This window comes from Phyllostomus hastatus, unplaced genomic scaffold (assembly GCF_019186645.2).
Source record: "Phyllostomus hastatus isolate PE091 unplaced genomic scaffold, TTU_PhHast_1.1 phas_contig_137, whole genome shotgun sequence".
Taxonomy (NCBI): Eukaryota; Metazoa; Chordata; class Mammalia; order Chiroptera; family Phyllostomidae; genus Phyllostomus; species Phyllostomus hastatus.
The window spans coordinates 4,656,524-4,681,434 of record NW_025333583.1 but is presented as its reverse complement, the minus strand read 5'-3'; the positions used below and the strand labels follow the sequence as shown (position 1 = coordinate 4,681,434).

The window sequence follows — 24,911 nt, the reverse complement described above, 5'->3', positions numbered from 1 at the left end:
ATGACAGCTGTCACAATACAATCTAAAAAAAATGTTTCAAATGAAGTTAAAGACAACTAAGCACTACTAGAGCCACCATACAGAAAAAAAATAACAGACTTTTTGGCCAACCAAATAGAGCCAATGGGACTTGGTAAGCTGTGGGTGTGAGAGAAGAGTCAAGAATAATTCCCAAGTGTGGTGGCGAATCTTGTGAGCCACAGAACCTCGGAGGGTTAGGAGGTAAACCAAAGGAAAGGGAGCCGTCATGGAGGTGGCAACAGGCTTGAACACTCTGTCAGGTACAGTTTCAAGATCTTCCGCAATGTAGAGACTGTCCTCCAACCAGTGGCTTAGAAAGTAACGAAGCTGGGAGAATTCTCCTAAATCATTTGCTCCAATCTGTACTTTTAAATGAGAACACTGAGGCACTGAGACAGGAAATGACTCATGGAGACCACAAAGGGAGTGAGTAAAATCAGATAGAGGATCCGGGCCCAAGTTGCCACTGTTCGTTCAGTGCTTCTGGTCAGGAAGAGTCAAACCCGTTACCCTTCCCCACTAACTCCCTGAAGCAAATCTGTCCGACCTGGTGAGAAAGGTTACATTCTGTGTTGTTTGTCTATTTCTTTTCCATTTGGAATTCACTGAAGGAGAGCCTTTCAAAATATCCTAGAAAAAAATATATAATACTGTGTAGGTTGGGGGATCTCATTATTTTCCAATAATGAACCATTTTCCAATAATGAATCATTTTCCCATGATGAACCATGTAGTCAGCAATGCTTATATAAAAAGTCCCAGTTACTGTTATTTTAAGAGTGTAAGAAAAATTAATAGTGATTATTTGCCAGGACAAAACAGTTGACAGTTTTTCAACGTAAGGACATATAGAAGTATTTTTTTCATAGAATGCAATGCAAAAGTCTTAATGGTCTTCTGACTCTTTGATTCCCAATAATGAATCCTACCTTTAAAAAAGCTGACATAATTATAAATTATATTCTTAGGCAATATGTGGACTGTATTAAAGATGTAGGAGTTCTCAAGCAACTTTAACAGACGACCTTACAAACCCCAAATGAGCAAAGGCTCATTGTAAAGGCTACTTCTCCTGCATTTACTCCGAGACATGTTCAACCTCAGGGGGAAGGAAATTCTGAACTTTCATCAATGGTTTCAATGAGGAGCATTTTTCCTGAAGTTTTGATTCTATTCCACTATCCAGATTTCTCAGAAGAAATATCTTTCTGCCAACCAATAGTTCAGTAATATTTCTGAACAAATAATACATGTATGAAACTACAGTAAGTATGTACACCCTCAGGTACATAAACGAGAATATACTAGAACCACAGTAGGATGGTTTTCCCATTGCTACAATCTACATAATTGTGTTAAAATCTGAATATTCCTTTCAATCAAAATTTCTGTACTAGTTGCCAGTACAGACTAGCCTTTTTCTGTGACTGTGTGAACCCTGTTTGAAGCGACTTTAAATTGCAAGGATGTTATCAAATGCGAACAAACACATTTACTATCAGTCAAGTGAGAAGATTTGTTTTTCTTCTTGTCAATCACTGGTGCTCCGTGAAAACAACCCACTGCAACTCCAACATCTATCCTCTCATAGATGAGAAATTTGCTTATAGGTCAATCCTCTTCCAGAAAGTTAAAGCTTTATTCAAGGTCAAACGCAGCCAGTTAATTTTTAAATTTATATCCAAGATGAGTCAAAAGGAGCCAAAATGGGATGGGAAAACTGGATCCCGTTAGTAAGATTTATAATGCCCCAATTTCAGAGTGCAATTTTGGCGTTGGTAAATGTTACTGCTCAGAATTCCACATGGAAGCGGTTTTCACTTCGTGCAACAATTAATTGGTCTTATTTAACCTAATAGCGTGGCGACTAGTATAAGGGTGAAGGCGGCGACAGTCAGGCCACAGTGCGTTCTCAAAGATAACTGTTCTTCAAAGTCCCAGGGTGGCAGGCCTCCTGTTATCTGGGGAGTAAAAAATTGTATCCCTGACTTGAAAAGACCACGTGGGAAGTCTGAGGTAACTACACCCAGACAGAGGCACCATGAAGACAGAAGCGGCGGCTCCAAAGGAGAGCGGGTACAGTTTTCCTGACCTTTGAGAGGTGGAATAAACAGCACAAACAAGGAGTGCAAGGATGGCTTTCGTCCACTTAAACAGGACACTGAATTGTGACCCACCCTACTCTGTCTCTCTTTCCCACTGGATGAACTACAGTCTTTCAATAAGAAGTTGTGATCACAGCCAGGTAGAGCTAGACATGGAGAACTCCCCCGCTGATGCCTGGATTCATGCTGCAAAATTCAGGTCCCACCCATAGCTCAGACAGGACAGAACAGCCATCGGGCAGTGGCTGAGCACGCATCCCAAACCCTCCAAATTACTGACTGCCGCCTAGGCAGACAGTGAGGAGCTGTAACGGCTAATTAACTTCACGATGCACACCCCAGTGAACAGCCCTGCTGTGCCAAGGTCACAGCTTCCTTTCTTCCCGAGTTCCAGGTCACTGATTGCAGACCATGGGGGAGTGAAAATGACCAGGATCTTCCGAATCCAATGAAAGGAAGGGGAGTTTTTCAAGTTAGGATGTGAATGATAAAAGCTGCATATTGTGTTTGTATGTCCATCTTGAATATTCAATAGTAAGAAAAGACTTAACTCTGCAACAGTGTTGTAGGAAATGGGCAGTCTAGCTCTCCTTGGTTGAAAACCACCTTAAACTGACAGCTGAAATGATATAGGGTTGACACTCAAAGGTATATACACTTTTAGTCAAGTGAAGAGAACCCGTGAGAAAACATTCCCAGAAAAACGACTTCAGGAAGAGCTTGCCTCTGCATAGCTCAGCAAAGGGAAGGCCAGCGTTGAAAGGAGCCTTGAAACCGGTCAATGGACTTGAATGAAGGAAATAGCAACTCTTGCCACTTTACTACATACTTATGCACAGTTTCCAGAGATATTTCTGAAGATCGTAGCAGAAAGCCTCTATGGTGCTACACTTGTGATGTCAGGACAACATGGTTCAGTCTCACCCTTTATTCCGCTGGGTCAGTGATTCATCTGACACTTTAGATGTGCATCCAGTATCATTCCAAGTGAACAAATACATGCTAATGCCTCTTGTCGTTCGGAACTATCGCTACCGTCACATAGTTCTAAAAATATGTTTTATGGTTTCTTACAGGCTGACCTGAAATGTGTTTTTTGCTTTGAGGTTTCAGTGAGTTGAGGTTTTCCCCACCCCTTCCTTCTACCTTCTCCACCTCACCCAAGCCGTATACATAATCTAGCTATGATGTTTTGCAGGACCTTTGCAAATAATGATTCTGAGGTCAAATCTGAATAGTTTCTGTGCCTTCCCTAGTCTGAGTATACCAGAAACCTCCATTCCTAACATTTATTGATTGATAAAACGCAGAATCACTAATGTTAAGAAGAGTTGGTACGGGACAAAGAAAAGGTTTCCCAAACTTCAGAGAGGGAGAGAGAGGCAGAGAGAGAATGTGAAACATCTGACTTGTAGAAAAACAAAAATAAAGACAGACTGGAACACAAACATTAGAAAAACGGCAGCACTCTCCAGCAGGCATGCCTGCCAAGTTAAAAAGAAACCAGACAGGTTCCAACTGAGTGAACGACCACATGATTTCATTATTGATACTGGCAAACCCCAGCCTGGCAATCACACCAGTAAATGTGAAATGCGTGCCACTGAGATGCATGGGCACATTTCAGGTTTTGATATGAAGAAAAGGTTACTTTCATATCATTTTAGCTATATACTTCATATCATTTATCTGATTCTTTTTAAATCGTTTTGTCATTTAGCTCTGCTTTGTATCATTTTGCACCTGTTAGATTCTCCTTTTTACTCTTCTTACTTTTAAAAAGTAACTTTATAATTTCAGTATTTGGAATATATGTAAATTTTTATGTACATGTGATTGAGATTGTAAATATTCTTTTTGAGCCCCAGTAATTTGAGATATTGTTCATGTTTAATTTTTATATGAGGAGAAAAAAGCAATAGTATAAACGAGGTTGCAATGGTTCTCTCAAGGCATCATTTCAGGGGGGTTATTTTTCTCTTTACGTTTTTCTTTCGAATTTTCTATAATAATGTATTATCATAATTTTATAACTCATAAAGATTGCTAGGACAAGAGAAAATACTCTAACACAGGAAGGGAAGAACTGTGCTCCCTGGTTACCCGAGCAGTCCACACGATTTACTTATCATTGTTCTCAGGACTTCTGCTGGAGAGCTGGAGGCCGTGCCATTCATTACTCAGGGACCCTGGAACAGGGACTGTGCCCCCCTCCCACACACACACCCCACTCTCCGAAACACCCAGCCCAAGAAAACATGGCTTTGCTGATGTTGAGATGAGGTCTAGAAAGAGCCTAGTATTTGTAAGCATTTTTCTTCATCAGAAGTGGTGAAGTGGTTGCCATAAAATTCTTCCTTGTGGCAAAGTAAGACCGGAGAGCACAGGCGGTGGCACAGCTAGACTGAGCTCCAAGGCCTGTGAGAACCTGGTGGGACCAGGCAGCTGAGCCCACACTACCCTGAAGGCCGGGGGTGGGGGGTGGGGGGCGGGGGGCGGTGGGGAAGTGCTCCCTCCACCCTGCTCTGAGGAGCCCCCTCCCTCTGGGTAAGTTTCAAATCCTAGGCTAATCTAATGCTACACAGAAGCAGGGATTTTTACTTCTTTATTATTACTAGCTTTTGTCATTCCACAGGCCACTGCAGAAAGAAGGGGCTCTTTTCAATCACTTTTACATCAGAACATTGTAAAATGTAGAATTTCTAACTTTTAGTGACTCATCTTTTCATTACTGCAGACCTAAACAGACCCCTACGTTTTGATACTTTGAAGACAAATCAACTTGAAGGCACAAGGCTCATGCACTAGAACACAGTGCAACTTAATGCCCTGAGAAATTCAATTTCATTTCCCTTCCATTTTGACAAGTTGGTGGAGTTTTAGGAGACCTCATTAGCAAGAACGTAACAACTACTTCATCCATCGCTCCCTTACCGTGGGTATGAATAAGGCAGCCAGGTTTATAGTAGCTCTGAGTAGGTCATTTGCTGCTCTGTAAGGGAGAGTCAGGTCCTTACCATCCATGACCTACAAGGCCTCACTCGAAATGCCCTTCTCTGCCTCCGACATCATCCTCTGCTCTTCTCCTCAAACCTTGTCCCAGCCTCACGGGTCACGCACACCCCAACTCAAGGTCGTGGCACCAGCCACGCCCTCCGCCCAGCACTCTCTCCCCCCAGATATCGGCATGGGTCACTCCCTCGTCTCCACCACATCTGTTCAAAACTCCACTGCCTGTTTATTAGGCCTGGCCAGACCCCCCCGTACAACACGCACCACCATCACTGCCCTCCCCCCATACTCCTGGCCTTCTGACCCACTCCGTCATTCTTCACGGTATTTATGGCTGTTTTGCTTATCTGTTACTTTATTGTCCTTATTCCACAGTCTACAATGTATGTTCCACGGGACAATAATTTTGCCTTCTGTTCACTGATGTATCCCAAGCTTCCTGAGCAATAACTGTCACATAGTAGGCCCTCACTAAATCCTTCGTGAATGAATGAATGAATGACTACAGCAAATCAGCTCTCATATGAAGAAGAAAAAGAAGCAATGATTTACTCAATGACAGTTTCATACTACAAAAAAAGAAAATGTGATGTGGAAAATGTAATTATTCGGTTAACTTACAATAGAGCTGTGAAAATTTAGAAGATTGATGTTTAGAATAATGTTGATGGGTTTCAAATGGTATCTAAATCCATCATTGCCTCACATGTGAGTGGCAGAATTTTGCTTGTAGGAGAGAAGGGAAAGCAATTTCTTCTGGGAACTATTGACGGACTATCAACAAATGAGTATACTGGTGTCAGTCTTTGGTGGGTCAGCCTAAAACAGCCCACTAACAGCAACATGAGAACACTAGGAATTTTTTTTCTGTACACCTTACATTAAAAATAAAAGCAATGTTCCATCATCACAGCATAGTCAAGGAAAATTTCCCTTAGCCATTTATTGATAGGACTAACAATTACGAAGTAACTGCCAAGAAGACTAAACATTTAACTGAACACAAAATGAATACATTCATATTTAACTTTTCAACGGGCTACCAAATATCTGCTCTTCCAAGACACCCCACATTACCCCTCCCAGAAAATGGGACAGAGACCATCAACAATCAGAAAACAAGTAACAATCAAAGGGAGTATTTTGACAACACTGAAGTAGCCTGGGCCGTGTGTCTGACAGGCACCTGAATTACCAGAATGACCAAAGTACCATAGGCAGCAAACAAACTTCTAAGGACACCTGAAACTTTAGGTAAGTCTCAAAATTTAAGAGTTTCCCTAATATCATTCATGAGGGGTCATCACGTCACTTTTTTTTTCCTGGAAAAACTGAAGTTTTCATTTGCAAACCAATAGAATGGGTTCAGAATGGGGTCCCAAGCCTTTGTCACCGCCCATCTCCAGATGCTGTCTTTATGGCCAGTTTTTCTAGGTGTCACTCAAGTGGCAGGACAGCAGCAGTGCCCACCAGCTGCAGAACTCCAGAGTGAATACCGACCCCACCGGCATCACGGGCTTCGGGTTTGCACAGTAACGCTCCTCTAAATAATACGGAGAATGACGTCACAGAACGCCTTCCAACATCAAGATGCCTTCACATGACTCGTCCCACGTCCGGGCTACTAATGAGTCCACTGGCTTTCCTCTGTTTCATTCAAAATCAATCTTGGAGGTGTTCGGGGTTTTCTGTTGTTGTTGTTTAGAAATTTAAAAAGAGCTATAATGGATCAAGATCAGAGAGTGATGTTTTAAAGCTGTGTATGCACTAAAAATTTTAGTATGATAGACCAGAGAGTTTGCAGAATGCTAAAGCCGAATAGAATCATGGGTGTGATTTAATGAAAGCTGTAGAGAAAAGGCCACTGCCCAAAGACACGCGTGGCTGGCAAGCTGTTGAGTCAGGATGGGAGCTTGGGGATCTGAATCTCAAATACATACAGTTGTCTCTTGACCAAAGCAAAATGCAGCAGGGCCAGTGAAAATTTAGACTCGGTGGCTTAATATGTGACAGAGGGAAACTAAATCACAGCTGACCCCACCATACTCCCCTGTCTTCTGCAGTTTTCTAAACACCCTACTCTTCAGTTCCCACCTGGCCCAAGGAAGCTGGACTCAAAACTATCAATGAAAACAATGAAACAAATTCACTTTTCTTTTGCCATTGCTGCGGGTGTGTCATTTTGACCTCGGAATGCATATTACAAAATATCAGTGAGCAGTTGTTCTATGGCTTCCAAAGCTGTCTTTTGGAATTTATGCCAAAGACTGAGCATCTCCAAGCAGTACACTCATGGGCCTATATGAGCCCATGAGTGTACGGATTAAGAGAGTAAACGGATTAAGATCCTGGGGAGAAGAATAAACAGCACAATAAACAATACTAATTTATTACTATTGCTCACTATTTGGAATATCATTTACTACATGTCAGGCCCCATGCTAAATACTTTACATCATTTAATCCCCAAGAAAAAAACAGATGAGATGAACAATCATTCTTTTCCATCTCTAAAGTGGAAGTAACTGATGATCAGAGAGGTTCAGTATCTTGCCCAAGGTCACACAGCTCTACGTGGTAGAACTGGACTTAGAAACCAGGCAGGTTGGCAGCAGATCCCCGCCTCTGAATATTTTTAGCAAGTACAGTCCTGTTTGGAGGTCACAGCCTAGCTGTGACCCACTCTGACACAGCCCCCGCATCCTTCCTTTAAGCCGTTTCTCAAACATGGACATGATGAATGCCCACGGGTGGGACCACCAATACAGACAAACCATCCTTGGACTCAGAGGAAGCCTGTTGAATGAAAGGGGTGAGAAGGAGTGGGCAGGCCTCACATCCACAAAGGATCTCGAATTCAGAATTGTCCACTATTCAGGCTATCACAGAGAAACCCCAACGAGGCCGAAAGACAGAGATGTGCTTCATCCAGCTATAAGTCTGTGCCCCACTACCAGCTCCGGCTCCTGGAACACATACACAGTGAATCAATAGATTTCTATAAATCCTTAAAACACATTGCAAAAGGCAAACTGAAGGCGCACAGTGCTGTATGCACACTCCATGCACTGGCTTGCAAAGGTGCCACGGCGTGCGTCGCTCTGCCTGGGCACTTCATTTCTCTCACATGCCAGTGGCTTCAGAATGTGGAAGTGACCTTGGTTTCCCGTCCCTCTGGCCCTCAGGCCCTGACACCCTGTGACTCCCATGGAGAGGAAGACAGAGAAAAGCAAGTTGGACAAAAAATCACGGGGAAGAGGCCACAGTGGACACGACACGGCTGGCCTTGCTGGCCATCTCACACTCTGCTCTTTGTTCTGTGCTTGAACAATGGGAAGTGGCTGTTCTCTGCCGCTCCTTTCTGTTCGGCTCTCTCCAGTTCACAGCCCGCAGCCTACATGCAGAGGCCTCGCCTGCCAGTGTTGTTTAACAAAGAGGCAAAAAAATGACAAAGAGTTGGCCGTTTCTGCTTCTCAGACATCACCTAATTCTAGAACCAAACATACTTAAAAGGTGACTTTGGGACCATCCCTGGCCTCCCTCCATGACAAAATAAGCAGGGGCATATTCCCAGGACTAGGTTTCCAGTGACCCCAATAAACCTTACACACAAAACTCTCGCCGATCAAGTAAACATCCACAAAACAGCCTGGTGTTTCATGTGTAGAAACTCTTGGCTGTACTTCAATCAAAATGAAGTTTATACATGAAATTAGAAAATGCAAGCATTCTATGACTGTGCAGGAGATCTCAGACTGACAATAATAACAAAAACCCAATATTCACTGTAAATGGATGTCATTTAGTTTTTTACTTTAGTTTTAGGGTTGATAGAGTCAGTAAAATAATGCCATTGAGCCCTGGCTGGTGTGGCTCAGTGCACTGAGCACAGGCCTGCAAACCAAAGGATGGCTGGTGCGATTTCCAGTCAGGGCACATGCCTGGGTTGTGGGCCAGGTCCCCAGCTGGGGGCACACGAGAGGCAACCACACATTGATGTTTCTCTGTCTCCCTTTCTCCAAAAATAAATAAAATAAAATCTTAAAAAATATAATCTTAAAAAATTAATTCAGAAAGTAAATATCAATGTTCTCTAAACCTCAGGGGAAAATCTTTGACTATCTTTTGCTATAAAACTAAAGGACTGTCATTGATTCTCCTTGTTTGGTAAGTTTTATTCATGGGCTCTGTGTATGTGACACATTTTCTTTGGGAGGAAGAATTTGGAGAAGCTAATTCTGAGAACCGTCCAGGGTTGATTTTGGATACAGTCCAAGGAAAACAGAGAGCCTGGGTTAATTAATTTCAGACAAACCGAAGTAATGATTCTTTAGGGTCTGACCCAACTCTCAGATAATAATCACTTTCCCTCCTAAGTTTATAAACCAACCTCAGATCTCTGTCGACTGCGGTGCTCAGCAACCTAACATGAATGATGCATAGTGGGTAAAACCAGCCTGATATGTGAACCAAGGGAGGAACATAAGGCAATGGGTCCTAGTTCTTTCAGAAATCTAAATTTTAATTCCACAGCATAATCCAAACATGTACACCACTCTTATGTATACATTACTCCACATTCCACAGAACACAATGCTACCAGAATGAATGTGATCATTAGTTAGGTTCATTGGTTAAATTAGGAACATAAGGTACTATATTCAAAGATAAATATCTATGACAGATCGTGGGTGACTATTCCTGCCATTTCCGTGCATTTGAAAAAAACTGCTTCAACCGGTCACTGGTCAGAACAACCCGAGAGACCAGAGGGCCCTCTTTGAGCAAAGCCAGCATTCCAGGCCACACACGCACCATGTTGCTGGGAGAAGCAGGAAATGTGACTAGCCACAGGCATCCTGATCATAATAATCACTGGCAAGGAGCAGATAGTGAAGTTCACGAGGCCACGGAGATGTCCCACAACACCACGCCAGGGACCGAGCTCAAAGGCTCGGAATCGGCAGACAGGGATTCCGACTCAGGCCGGTGCGACTCTAGGGCCTGAGGTCTTCCGTCCGTCCATGCCCCAGTCCTTCCCACCAGCCAAAGGCAGTCTTCACATGCGCACAGTGCAGACAGGACTGTTGGTTATGCAACATGAACCTTTCGAATCTGTGCTAGACAGAGAGCACCAACAGTACTGCAGTCTGGTCACAGGAGACTACAGGTAATCCCCATAACTTGGCAATAAAATAGCCCCTAGGCAGTGATGTTAGCCATCTGTAGAAGACACGGTCCAACCAACGTGGCCATGTCATGGTCACTGTATGATATGGCTATGATGACAACCAGAAAATGGCTCTAGGGGCTACCCTACAGTGACCAGTCTGAAGAAAACGGTATTAACAGAAGTGGTTGCTTAGCATCCTTAAAAAAAGAAGACAATTTGGAAGAACTCGTGAACACATCTCTAAGGGAAAACACGTCTTGTCTGGCTTCTATGAGTATCCGCTGTTAACTTGTTTCCCTGGAGTGGAGGTAGACGCAGCAGCTGTCAGCACACACCAAAGGCATTATTACCAGCGGCCCATTAACTTTCCCTACTCTGACCCTGTGCTCTCCCAGGAACTCCTCTAATGTCTCAAAGAGACATTCGGACAGGATGGCTCAAATCTGCTGCTCAGCTAATCTGAATGGAATATTCCACATGACATTGTATTTATCAGTAAAAGCGACCCACTGCACGGCAGGCACAATACTGAGCAGCTTTGCAAGCATTCTATTGTTTCATCCGCCTACCTAGGTGAGGCAACAATATTGAAGACAAACAAAAAGTCATGTTGTTAGCATCTAGAAGACTTTCCCAGCGTCATCAAGCTATAGATGGGGGGCTAGGTATAGATTCAGGCAAAGCTCTAAGAAATGCTTTACAAGAAATGCCCAAAGTCTAGCGAGGATAGTCTGGAAGGGCAAAGGGGTGTTGGTAGACTTCCAGAAAGTATATGCAAAATTTTGGATTTATGAGCACTGCTTTAGAGAGAAGATCCAGAAGAGTTAGCAGATTCCCAAAGGGGTTCTTATCCCGCAAAACTGTACAAACCATCAGCTACTGTTTAAGATGACATTATTTAACAGTCATGGATTGAAGCTTCAGTCCTGGAGAGACAGTTTAATACTACTCTAATTGCCATTAAAGTAACCCCAGGGCTAATTACTTGATAGCGAACCTGGCCTCTTGCAAATCTCATTATATAATTCCTTGATGGGCTTTCTCTACTCTTCCAATGTGACGTCATTAAGGGTGGGCAGTGAAATAAGCTCGCAGTGGCCAGAGGGCACCTGTTCTCTAGCTGGCGGCCTCCAGCCCCCTATTCAGAAGCAGCACGGTGAGCCCCAGAGCAGGCCAGCACAGAGCAGTCAGCCACGTGCAGCCAGGGCTGAATCTGGACTTCATGTCTTCCATTTGTTTCTTCTTTCATTAGATCGGCCCAAGAGTGTGAAAATTTTTAAGGGAGAACAGAACAGACATTTGGGAGTCATTTTTTGCTGATAACAACCATTCTTTATATCACCCAGTAGAGAAACAGGCAATGTAAGAAAAGTATACTCCACTTTCCCTTGCCAAATATTTTAAATATTTTCAAATTCAGGAAGCTAAACTAATGTTAGCGATTGTAGCTACAGAATAAACTATAGAAACTGACACCCCTAAACACAGAGCAGTTGGCAATAACGCTGATTTTATTATCAATCTTTTAAGGGTGCTACAAAAAAAACAAAAAATACCCTCCAACATGTTGTGGTCAACTATTTCTCAACAAAACTAGGGAGGGAGCAAAAAGGTGCTTTGTAAAGAAAAGGAAGTCCTACTCTGTTAGTGGTTACTTTATTTCACAGTTAACAAAAAATAATTTTGTGGGGTTCTTTTTTTTTTTTGGTCACTTTTGCTCAAGGTCCAAAAAATTTTTAGCTTTCATAGTTGAGACTCTAGTACAAAATATAACTGTAAGTTAGAAGTATATTATAGAAGCATTCACGTTATAAATACTTGTAAAAATAAATGATTGTGCAAAGTTAGTTATTTTAAGTATTCTGTCCTTTGAACTCCTACTGATCAAATACAATTATATTCATAGTTTCTAAAAGGGAACGCAGGAAAATGGGGTTTAGAAGCTGTGGGTTGTTTTGTTTTGTTTTTTTATTTTAAGTCTTAATGTAAATCTTGTTAGAAAGATTTAGTGTGGCCTTTAACACACTGCTGTTTTGGGCCTACCACTGACTTATGGGGAACAGAGGTTGTTCCAGCACGAGTTTTATTAGCACAGTGTCCACTAAGCTGGTTGCTGGCCTGAGGCACTTGCAACATAGATTTTGCTAATAAATATGGATAGACAGCAGTTGATGAGACAAGCCCATGGTTTCAAAGGAAATCATTTTTTTTAAAAGGATTTTTTTCCTCCGATTGAAAATCACTGATCTTGCAGTTGGGGCGCACAAACTCCTGTTCCCTGATGCTTCACACAAGAAGCCTTCGTTGAAGTTTCTGCATTTGGTCCATTATGCTCAAAATGTTTTATTTTCCAATAAGTTTAATGGTTTGAATTTTAATAGCCAATGACATTAAGCTGCTTAACAAATACATACTTACTGCTTGAACTTCTTAGAAAACGACTTTGAAGGTTAACTAGACTAATTGTAGCGCTCAATCTCAGGACATACACATATATCGAATCCTTACATTGTGTACCTAAAACTAATGTAATGTTATATGTCAGTTGTAGCTCAAAAAAAGAAGGAAATATGACAGCAATTTGATGTTGGCCCGGCCTCCAAACTCATGATCAGCAGGTGCATCCTGGTAAAAAGGGCGTAAAAAAAAAAAGGACCACATGGAGGGACAAGCTTAAGTTTTTCTGAGATATGGATAGGATGGTTCAACTTATCTAATAGAGAAGAAAATTAACATCAAACTCCAAATTTCACTTTAAAACGTCAAGCCAATCACGTCTACATGTGCGCATAGAGCTCCTGACATCTGAACGAAAGAGCGGAACAGAGGTCTGGTTTAGGAGCTGGTCCCAGCAGGCCCGTCACACCGCTCATCCACCGCATCTATGAAATGATGGTTCTGAAGAGAAAACGAACATACCGCACCTTCCTGGGCTGTCCCCTCCCCACCAACGGCAGGGAGACAACCTCCTCTGTCATTCAGCATTCTCCACCAACTGACTCAGAGCTGAATTTCTGCAGAGTGTGTATATGTGTGTGTATGAGAGAGAGAAGGGCAGGGCGCATTTTCCAAACTCGTCCCCAAATGCAGCCACAATAACCCACTTACAGACCCTGAAACACGTGTGGCCAGGACCCGTCTCACCACCCAGCTCCTTCTCCCTCCCCCATGTGTGAAACGGGCTCCTCACCAAACCAAGTCTGTAGCAGCTTTCAGAACCTCTCTCAGAATTCACACTGCCCCATGCACCCTAGCCCTTCCTGACCACATCTCTGTTAGCAGCCTTCATAAGGAAACCCACAGCTGAGGGCAGCATACCAGCGGCTCCCTGTATACATTTCCTGCTCTGTGGCATCAGACGCATGATTACTTCTGTTCCTTTTATGTCCCTTGATAATCTCCAGTTCCAGGTACAGAACACAGTAGATATTTAGTAAATGTGCACCTCTGGTAAAATTACAATGCTGTCCTGCTTCTACACTTCACCTGACTGAAGCCCCAACTTCACTTTACGTGGCCAGTAAGTAAACACACACACACACACACACAGAGGGGTGAGCAATGCTATGACCCACACAAAGTTACACACACACTCTGCTGCGGTGGCCATTGTCCCTTCATGTCAGCTGTGGACACGAGAGCCCTGCCTGTAAGCTGCACAGAGAATGAGCCCAGCTCCTGCTCCACAGCAACACCAAGGACACACGGACCAACAACTTAGCCCCAGGCGAGCCCTGCTTCTCATTCGGATACTAATGTATACTAAGATTAGAGAGGCATATGATTTTCTTGTTGCTGATAACAGAGTGTGAGAGCCAGAAAGGGTTTTTAAGATTATATCTCAGGCCCAAGTTCTCCTGGTGTGACCACTGAGGGGGGATGTTTTGGGAACTTAGATGACCCGGTGAAGGTCACGGCTAGGGGCATAGCTGGGTGGAGGAAGTGAAAAATCTCCTCACCTTGTAGTCCAGCAATCCTTCCAAGCATGCCGCTCTTCTGTCTTTCTAGTGACGTTTGTCCCATGCTGCTATTCAAGTAAGTGTCCCCTCTCAAAACGGACTTTAAAATGTTGGAGGAAGAAAACTTGGGTCAGACACAGGGGGTCATGGAGGGGGTAACAGCAGACATGTTTTAGAGATACACAAGGGAACTAACCCTCTCAGAGACAAAATACATACACACACACATCCCTAAGTACACTCGAGACGTCAGTAACATTGTACCTTGGCTGCTAAGTAGACCAGTCGTCTCCAAACCATGCAGCAGAGTGGAGTGAGGCTCCTCCTGGCTCTGGACAAGATTTAAATGACTTTTGCCCCATTTCCCCTAATGCTTAAGGAGGGTATTAGTATTTATTTTTTTAACTCTAGATTTTTTTAAAGGTTGCCCTTCTTAGTTATCTACAAAATCCACTTGTGAGAAACATCATTGCCCAAAGATTCTGCAGAAATCATCTCTCAACGGGGCTGGCAGCCTGGAAGGCGGAGTTAGAGGAGGGAAGGGCGGAGGTGGAGTCAGGGAGAGAGCTGTTCATCGTGGGAGACTCAGCAGGCTCTCCTCCGGGACAGACATTTCCTTAAAGCCACCTTTCCGTACAGTCCACACGGTAGCCCCTTCCCACGCACGTATCCAGACACACATCCCCACACTCTTCTCTGAAAAGCTGAACCCTTGGGGGCTCAGCCCCTCGCCTGTCCCCCCAGAACCCCCCCAGAGCCCCTCCACAGACTCCCCGCAGCAATTCCATAATCCAAACAACATGCCTCAGAGCTTAATTATCCACCCTCGTCCTCAGCTGGGTCTGCTGAGCATGTGAGAAATTTCTTCCCAACAGCACAATATCTCATAATCAGGAAACAGACCTCTTACTTGTTTTGCTTTTCTAATAACCTCCACAGTTAGAACACAAAGATTAACAAGTGGGGGGAAAAAAACCCTGAAGAGTGATTCATAGACTGTTTCTCCATGTACCATTTCCTCTGGACAGCATAATCAACCTAGATTATCTCAACAATACCCTTAGTTGGTTAATTTTGTCTTACAGTAAATATGCCTCTAATTAGATTTTTTTTTCCTGGAGTCTTTCGAGGGGCAGACGCGCCTTTAGCTCTTGTTTCAAATCTTTCAAGGAGAGTCAAGATACTGGAAATAGGGGGTGAAAGTTCCAGGCAATTTTCAGTCTGACTTTGAAGTTGAACGAAACATTAGTAACTTGGGACCTTATTCATATTTCATAGTGATGCTTATTTGATCTTAATGTGAATTTTTTTTGTGACCAGGGACAACTTCGTTTAAGAGGCTATGCTTAAATACGCTCAATCTGCGAAACTCCGCACCCTGCATGGTAATGACCACTTAAATGTTTATTAAGAACTTTCATTTTCTCCCTACTGCAGCCTGCTCAGCACTCATTAAAAATCAGTCCCCAGGGCCTCTGTGCCTTGATGACGATACCTACAGTTAGGAACAAAACCTGTTAGGAGGTGGGAGATGGCATATCTATCATCCTGTTTCAAAGTTCAGGTTCAATCTGACCTGTCTCGTTACATAGTCCAGGCTCCTGAAGATTGCTGATATAGACTAGATTATCTGAATTCTTGGAGTGTCAAAACCATGAGGCCAAATGGACTTTGAGAGGTGGGACTCAAATGTAACACACCTAGGATTGAGGACGTGGCTTCTTAGTAAAGAAACTGAAGGCAAGTGCTTGTTTAAGAAATCAAAGAAAAATGTTTTATATACATACCTTCTCCCACCTCCCCCATATTTGCAGTTTATATTTTGTTTCTTTATTTCACCGGCTCAAATATATTCTTCAGGGAGGAAAAAATAAACCTAATGAACCATTGTAAAGTGATTCATTAGCTTTTTCCTATTTCTCTTAAAATAGCCTCGTGAACATTTACGGAATAAATTCCAGGTGCCAGGCCCTGTGCAGGAGGCTCGAACTGGATTCCCTCATTTAACCTGCAGGTCCCCTGAGGAAGTGGCCTGGATGAGGAGAGGGATGAGCCGTGGGTCCAAAGTCACGGAGCTCACACACAGTGCCTGGGCTGTCTCGCCACAGTGCCTCGCCACCTCCCCACGCCTGCCACATCACACCCAGATCCCACACCTGCCTCAGACGGGAACAAGCAAAGGCTTTTGCATGAAAAGCCGTGCAAAAGGCTCAGCGTGTCACACCACCGAGAGGTCTCCTCTGACAGCATGTTCTGTCCCCTGATGAAATTCTCACCCTTCTCTTAAAAGAGACATTGCATTTCTTTCCCCCCGGGGGCTCTTCTAGATTCATCTGCAGCCTGAAAAACTGCCACCCAGTTGTTTTCATTTGTTTGTTTTTTCAAGGGAAAAAGAGAAAAGGAGCAGACATTGAACCTGGGGACGGAACAATTCAGTGATCATCTGCACCTGATCCCAGATTTGACGTGCCCTTCCTGACATCTTTAGGGATGTGGCTTCTTAATCTTGCTGGAACGTTCAGCTGTCTGCCGAATGCGGAGAGAGAGGCCAGCGCTACCCGACCTGACAAACAGCTCTGTACTTGAATGGTTCAGTCCTGTGAAGCAACCAGCAATATTATTCTACCTTGTTACCAAAAGTTTTCACAGTCACTGGAGTGAGAAAGATGGCTCGCATTTTCACCCTTCGGCTAGTCTCTGTTCTCAGATGAAAGCCAAGTACAACTAGGAGCCCTGGAACCCTGGCCAAAAGCCCGAGTTCGTGAGAAAGAGAAATTACATGTGCGGGTATTTTAAGGGAATTTCCTCTGCTACCATCCCGATCCCAAACACATCCAAGCTGAATGAGCTACAAAACAGGGACAAACACAAAACAGAGTTTTGCTGGAGAAGTCATAAACACAACAATATTTATAAGGTCATTTTTATATCATCGAAAACATACTACGTTCAAATAGAAAATACTGAAGTGTCAAATAATAGAACAGAGAATAAAAAGTGAATCTCCTGACCACACCAGATGCTTAGAGCCCTTCCTAGAGACTGGCGCTGTCTGCATGTATCATTCTGGAAGTTTGCAGCTTACAGGTCGAGTATTTGCTTATCTTACCCAAATGGGGGGAGAATGTACAAGATCTAAGCTGATGAGCCCCGCTGCACCTGCACGACCAGGGCAGACACAGCGGGGAAGAGCGGGTCTGGAGAAGCCATGGTGTCCCACGCCCCAGACTCCACAGGGACGTGGAGAGAGGCACGCCTGCAGGAAAAGCACTGATCTGAAGCTAAGTGCGGGGAGATGCTCCCGAACACCGTGTTCAGTCGGAACTGGTCCAGACAGTGACCATGCGAAGGTTAGCCAGCTGAAGGAATGGCCCCACCGCCTCAGGCCAGGAAGGGCTGTGGATGTCAGGGCCTGAGTTAGTCCCCAGGGCTAGCATTACTCCCTGGTACACACGTCTCAACTAGGTCCCCACACACCCACCTCGGAAACGTCAGCAATCTCCATCAAGTAAAAATGAGATGAAAGCTCTGGCTGGTGTAGCTCAGTGGATTGAGCGCGGGCTGTGAACCAAAGTGTCGCAGGTTCAATTCCCAGTCAGGGCACATGCCTGGGTTGCAGGCCATGACCCCCAGCAACCGCACATTGATGTCTCTCTCTCTCTCTCTCCCTCCCAAAAAAACAAATAAATAAAATCTTTTTAAAAAATGAGATGAAGACTTAGCAAAGCTCTAGAGCAGGGGAGTCACACTCATTTTCACCGGGGGCCACATCAGCCTCGCAGTTGCCTTCAAAGGGCCAAATGTAATTTCAACTCCTTAACAGTTAAAGAGTAGTTACATTTATACAGCCCCTAAATTATTTGGGGCCATATTATAGTATAATTCAGGCTCTAGGATAATTCTCTTCTGTGTGCTTGATACAAAACATTTAGAAAGTTTACAGAACTTCCTGCCAAGAATGGAAGTTCCAGGAAAGTAGGATGCCTCTGGTTTATTCAGCTAGGCCTGCTAGAAAGATCCAAAAAGGACACTCCAAATAAAACCTGGATGCCTTTATTCCTGACTGAACACCCTTCAGGGCTCCGCCCCACCACACCAGGAGACCCATGAGTGACTGACAGTACTGTTTTCTCTCCAGGCATTTTTCAGAAACTATTTAGAGAAAGCTCTCTCCTAATCCAGATCTTTCCAATTTGGGTCTTGGTTGGAGATTTTTTTTTTTTGAAACCTGCCTTCCTCATAAGGGCCAATGGCATTTCATTTCTAACTTAAACAACTCTTCACTTCTTCTGCTATTAGCAGCCATGCTGTAAGTATTGCCTCTAGTCAGGGTGCTGGTGAGACAGCCTAGTACCCCTCTGAGAGCATCTGAGAGGGACGTCTGCCTCCAGTAACTGTGTACACACAACCCAGGATCTGGGGGCCTCAAATGGTAATTAGGGAGTTTCTCCTGGGTAAATGGCTAGGATACTTCAGGGGACACAAAGAATTCCAACAGAGAAGAAGAAGATATACCAGAAAGGGAGACTCTGTGAGGGGCAAGGATGGGCCCCGGGGAAGAAGTAACCCCGGTGAAGTCTCAGATCTCTGGGACAATCTCTGGCTGCAGTAATAAAATGAAAGGAGTTAGTTTCTGTGTTGTGTTATTTGCAATTCTCATACACAGAGAACAAAACGGTGGTGGCCGGAGGGGGTGGGGGAGGGGGGTACAAAAGGTGAAGAGGACTAAGAGGTCCAATGTTCCAGCTATAAAATAAATAAGCCTCGAGGATGTAATTTACAGCACAGGGAGTAGAATCACTAACACCCTAACTCCACATGGAACAGATGGCTGCCAGACCTACTGTGACCATCACATCACAAGATATATAAATGTCAAATCACTACGGTGTACACCTGAAATACTATAATATCGTATGCCAACTATACTTTAAGAATTCTTTAAGTGAAAGAATGATTTGCTAAGATGTCAAGAAATGCCTGTCTTTGGGGACTCTTCCAAGAACTTGATTTGCGTGGGGGGAGGGGGTGACTGTACCTATTGTGTCTGTCCGTAATGAAATAGTCTATGGGACCCAAAGGGGCAGGCCTTGACAATACAGTGTGGCAAACACGCAGTCTACTGACCATTTCCTTCCATCTGTTGTTAGTAAAATGCCACATAAAAACTGCAAGCTATTGTCAGTATTTGTCATAAAAAAAAGAACTAGGAATGGGAACTCGGAAGTCACAGTCCTGGCAAGAGGCAAAGACGAGTCTCCTGATGTTGTTGGGAGACCTGTGGGAAGGGTCTGCTGTGGGTGAACCCTCTTGGGGCAACGGAACACCACAGAGGGCCATTTCCCTCCTACTGCCCTCCCCCGCCCCCCACACCAGCTGCTGGCCAGCAGCAGCCCACACCAGGCCTCAAACAGTCTATGGTGATAGACTACTTCCCTGGAATTTAAACTGCCCAGATGACCACATACTGATTACCGTTCACTTAAACCTCAGACAATAAAATTAATGTACCGGGTGGAGAGGGGGGTCATGCCGGATCTACAGCTTCATAGCTGGGATTCTCCCCCACTCACCTTCCCCAATTTCTTTTCACCTTTTCTGTAATAGAAAGAGATGCCAGTGAACATGGGAAACGGAATTCACTGATGGAGGGGACGGGTGCACACACGCCGCTTCAAACTGACATGGATTCTGACAAAGAAATGGCTTCACAGTACAGCTTGGGAAGGTCTCTCTCCAAAGAAGATTTAAAACCACATGCCCCCCAAAAGTTGACGCTTTCTGAATCAGTCTCTCTCAGTATAGATAAATAACGCACATTATAAGAACTGGATTTGGAGCCAGTTTGACGGAGTCTCCGATATGGCACCAGCTTACCAGCTCCGTGGGGGGAGGGTTTAGCAAAGGCACAATGGCCTCTGCTCGCCTTGATGCGAGACACTTCAGTCTCTCCCTGTCACTGGTGCCTTTCAAGCTGCCACCCCGCTGCTGGAGCCCAGAGGGAGCAAGTCTGAGCAGCTGTTTGTCATCATCATAGATCATGGAGAATTTTGTCAGACATTGTGAAGCCTAGCTTTACTTTAAAATGACTTGGGAGACTTCTAAAAACTCCAGAAGCCTGGTGGTACTCCCAGAAATGTGACAAACGGCTTGGTATGGGCTTGGACATCAGTAATTTTTAAAGATCCCAAGTGGTTTTAATGTTTAGATACACTGCACTCGATAATTTCCAGAGCCCACAAAACGCGTTAACTCTTCTTCCATTCTCCAGCTGCTGTAACCTCGATCCTCGCTGCATGTGAAGTAACTAAAATTTACAAACTGAAGCCAGAGAGCTATGACTTGTATTTATTTAAGGATTTATAAGTAAAAGCAATGAAATATTTTTTAAAAAGAACTGGATTTGCAACACAAGAAGGTGATTAATCACACTTCAAGAGCAGTTTTTAAATGTCTTAGAAGTCACCTCAACTTTTCAGAAGCACGTGGCCTGCATCTAGCAAAGTCCCCCTGCATTTTTATTAACCATGTCCCCAAAGCCTTTGGAACATCACTCCATAAATCCTCACTGCTATCTTCTTACAGGGAAATCAAAACTTTAAAAAAAAAAGCATTAAAAAAAACTCTCCCATCACCATTTCAACCATTCAATAGCAAATTCTTCCCAGTAACATGTTTAAGTGCGCTGGGCTCTGAGCCCCTGAAACACGATAACACCAGCATTGTTTCCCAAGGCAGAGATTTCTAAAACAAAGGCAGGCCAGAGCTGATTCACACAGTACGATTCAAAGACAAACACAGCTCCAAGATGCATGCAGTAGGAAGCCTCTGGGCTAGAAAACTGGATCACTGGCACAAGGGCATCCAGAACCCTTTCCCGGGTGCATGTGCTAGGTGGGGTGCTATGAGCACCTTCCAGTTTCCTAGAGGAAGAGCTGGCAAGAGTCAGGAACCAGGAACAGAGCAGGACAAAGACGGGAGTTACAAGTGGCCCTCACCCAAAAACCTAGCGCTGCAGGGCAACAGGGAGGTCCACTTATTCTTCCCTACCAGGTGACAGTAAAAATAGATGAGACATCACAGTCCCTGAGCACTTACTGCAGGCAAAGTGGCTCCACACACTTGAATCTGCACTGACTCACAGAACCTGTCTCTGGTTCCTTTACACTCTTAAAAAATAGACATTCTCCCAAATTTTTGTTTATGTAGGTTGTAGCCGTCTATTATCCATTAAAATAGAGAAAAACATTACCAGTTTATTTTTTAAAAGAATAAAGCTATGACACACTAACAGAAATAACTTTTTATGAAGAGTAACAATATTTTCCAAAGCAAAAAAAAAAAAAGTTAGCGAGAAGAGTGGCACTGTTGCAGTTTGGCAAGCGCCCGTGGTGCCTGGCTCAACAGAAGACAGCTGGACTCTCCCAGACGCTTCCGCATTGAACTGGTGGCACCGCCCCGGGTCATATGCACCTCAAGAAAGCTCCATGGACGGTCACGTGGGAATGAACATGAAAAAGGGCAGATAATATCCTGTGTTATCATGAACACAGTTTGGCCTGTGGCCCTCGCAAAAGTCTGAGGGACTCCTCCGGGTACCCAGACTGCTGTTTGAGAACCCCGGCCGTGTGAGTTTGGAACAAGTACCGTGTCCATAAGCAAACTGGCATGGCGAGGTCAAGGGATGGTCCACGGACTCGCTGCCAGAACAGGTCAGAGCAGGTAAAAGGCAAAGAGCACCTGCTGCCCTCGTCTGCAAGGACTGAGATCATGGACAGAAAGGGCCGAGTATACAGATTGTTCTATCACAAGTGCTCAAGAATGTTAATGTTTCCTGTTGGGCAAGCCCTGGTGGAAAACCAGGGAAACTTCGCACATTCCTGATCAACGGATCGTAGGACTCCAGCAAGAAAAAATCACATCTCCCCAGCAGGTGCTGCACCGTGAGCATGGACCCCGGCCCAGCCTGTGGAGTGGAAGCAGCCCGTGCTGCTCCGAAACTTCCAGGGCCTCATTCCACCCCCCATTAGGCAAATGATGTTGGCGGCCACGCTGCTCGCCACCACCGCGTTCCTTGGGAAACCTGAGCAAGCCAAGAAAGCTGCTCCATTATTTACAGCCTCCTTTCTGCCCTGCGCTGTACTTACAGGGAACCTTCGACAGACGACGACAGTGCCGCTAGTCCGTGCAGCAAACCTCGCCTAGGAACCGGCACCTGTGGTCCGCCTGTCCGGGCACTCAACACGCCACGGCTCCCCTTGTCCATCCACGTTCCGAACCCACGCAGTCCTGCCTGGGGTCCTGTCCCGCCTGCCTGTCCTGGCCCACTGGAGCAGAGTGCACCGGGGACCTGCAGGTCACTTGCGTCCCTCCTCACATGCAATGAGTGCGTTCAGCTGGGGAAGCGGGTCTAGTGCCGCTCAGGACACTGCACTCTCAAAAACGCCATCTGGGCGGGAGGCAAGAGCAGGCAGGAGATGCCTGGTGCTGTTGCTCCCACCCAAGTGCAGGCCACCAGGACTACTCGTCACCTGGAGCACTGCTACTGGTCTCCCTGCTTTCACTTTGACACCCCTCTTCACACATACACACACACACACACACACACACACACCATTCTACTCTCCACTAACCGCCAAAAGATCTTTTAAAAGTATGGAAAGGATAAGGTTAGTTTTCCCGCAAAAATGCTCCTAAGTATCCCCTCCATTCAGTTGCAATAAAAACTAAACTCCTTAACTTGGCTTATAAGGCCCCACCTCAACAGGCCCCGCTACCTTTCTCTGGCCTTTGCTCTCTCTGCGGCCACCACCACAGGACTCCTCCAGGACCTCCAACAGCTCAGACGCCACCGCCTCTTCAAGGAGGCCTTTCCTGCTCGCCCACTCTGCAGGCTTGCCTCTGCACCCCTCCATCCTCTCTATCAGAGCTATCAGAGCACTTCCTCTCGGAGGTTATCTATATGTTACTGGTGTATTACACGGCTCCCTCCAGCCACACCTCCCTCCTAGAACGTGAGCCCCAGATAGCAGTCTCCACCTGGTCCCCCGCTGGTCCCCAGCGCCTGGCGCGTGCCTGGCACAGACTAAGCACTCAGCAAACCTTGATCGAATGAATGAAGCAGTGGTGCCCGGTGGCCGCGAGAGTCCCAGACTGATGTTCCTAGTGTCCCGGCGCGTCCCCATAGTCCCGACTGCGGGGCCACAGGCGCCGATTGGCCCGGGAGCTCCAGCTGACCCGGCAGGGCGTCCCCACAGATCGGCGCGCCCTCCGGGAGCCTGGCGCCGCAGGTGCCTCCAGGGAGCACGCACTCCCGAGTCAGAGCCGCCGCCCGATCGCCCACACTCACCATGGTGGCTGGGCCGCCGCCGCCACCTCCCCAGCCTGGCCGGTGCCGAGCGGCGAGAGCGGTACCGTGGAGGGCCGGAGCGGAGTGCCAGAGCGGAGTGCAGGAGCCCGCGCGGCTGACAGGTGAGGTACCCGCCTCAGACCATGGCTGCTTCCCACAATGCTCTCGAACTGAAAGTTTGCTGACTCCTCCCAGCCGATTCCTCTCCCGCCCCTCCCGTTATCCCTCCCGCCCTTCCTCCGCCCTCCCCGCACCCTCACCCCGAGGCAGCTTGCCCCGCCCAGCGCCATGCTCGAGGCCTCAGGTGCCAATCCACCTGCGCGCTCCTCTGCACCTTGGCCTCTGCTCGGCGGCAGAAACCCGCGAGGACCTCCCTGAAAACCCCAGCGGTGGGAGTCCCGGCAGGGGGGTGCTGCTTTCCTGACCCTGCGGTGCGAAAGTGTCATTCATTGCACAAACGTTGTGCAGACCTGGCGAAGATACTTCCCGATACACTCGCGGAAAGTACCGGGGGCTGTCCGTTCCTAAACCGGGCATGAAGGGGGCGTTTGCCCGCGCTGGAATCGGTTCCTGCATATATATTGCATTGTATCTATTATATACTGTATATAACTGCAATCAAAAGCCATGGGTCATTTTAAACCTCCCGGTTTGAAGAGGCCTCTCCTAAGACTGGCATTGAGTCTCCAATCTCCCTCTCCCCTTGATTTTTCTTAAGTCTAGACTTTTTACCCGGGACGTTAGGAGTCCCCCAACCCCCACACTCTAAGAGTTTTGAGCACGTATTTATGTTCTTTGGGGAGGCTTGGTAGGTTTTATCAAACGCCTAGACAGACCCATACCCGCAAAAGGTTAAGAACCTTTGCTTGGGCTGTCTCTGGAAACCAAAATTGGTGCGAGTCCTTCCCCGGGTGTGCTGCTGCGCGCCTTCAGTGAGCTGCGGGCCGGCTCAGGTGACCGGGAGGGAGGGAAGGCACGCTCCACCCACCCATGCACTGAAGCCGCATGTACTCGTGCTTACCCTGCGCCAGGCCCTGCAGGAGAGCGGGGCTTCCTGCTGGGAACAAATAAAAAAGTAAATAAATAATTACAAAGTGAGGGCAGTGCTAGGCAGGTGAGATTACAGAGAAGAAGGTGTGTGCAGGTTGCTGGGGTAGGCACAGGGGAGGCTACGTTTATTCGGGTGGGTGGGCAGGGGGAGAGGTAGGTCGGGGAAGGCCAACAGCTGAGGAGGTGACAGGAGACCTGTAGATGAGAAGCCAGGGCTCAGGGGGGACAAAAATTTAGCTTTC

The 24,911-nt window shown here is 45.8% G+C and overlaps 1 protein-coding gene across 1 annotated transcript in view; it reads right to left on the bottom strand.

Annotated features, from left to right (window-relative positions):
- Nucleotides 1-23,793, bottom strand: part of AP1S3 (adaptor related protein complex 1 subunit sigma 3) — a 57,270-nt gene extending 33,477 nt beyond the window's left edge. The window contains exon 1 of the mRNA XM_045855966.1: nucleotides 23,620-23,793. Coding sequence (XP_045711922.1) covers nucleotides 23,620-23,622 — 3 coding nt within the window. The 5' untranslated portion in view covers nucleotides 23,623-23,793. The remainder of the gene's footprint in view (nucleotides 1-23,619) is intronic.
- Between the last annotated feature and the right edge of the window lie 1,118 nt (nucleotides 23,794-24,911).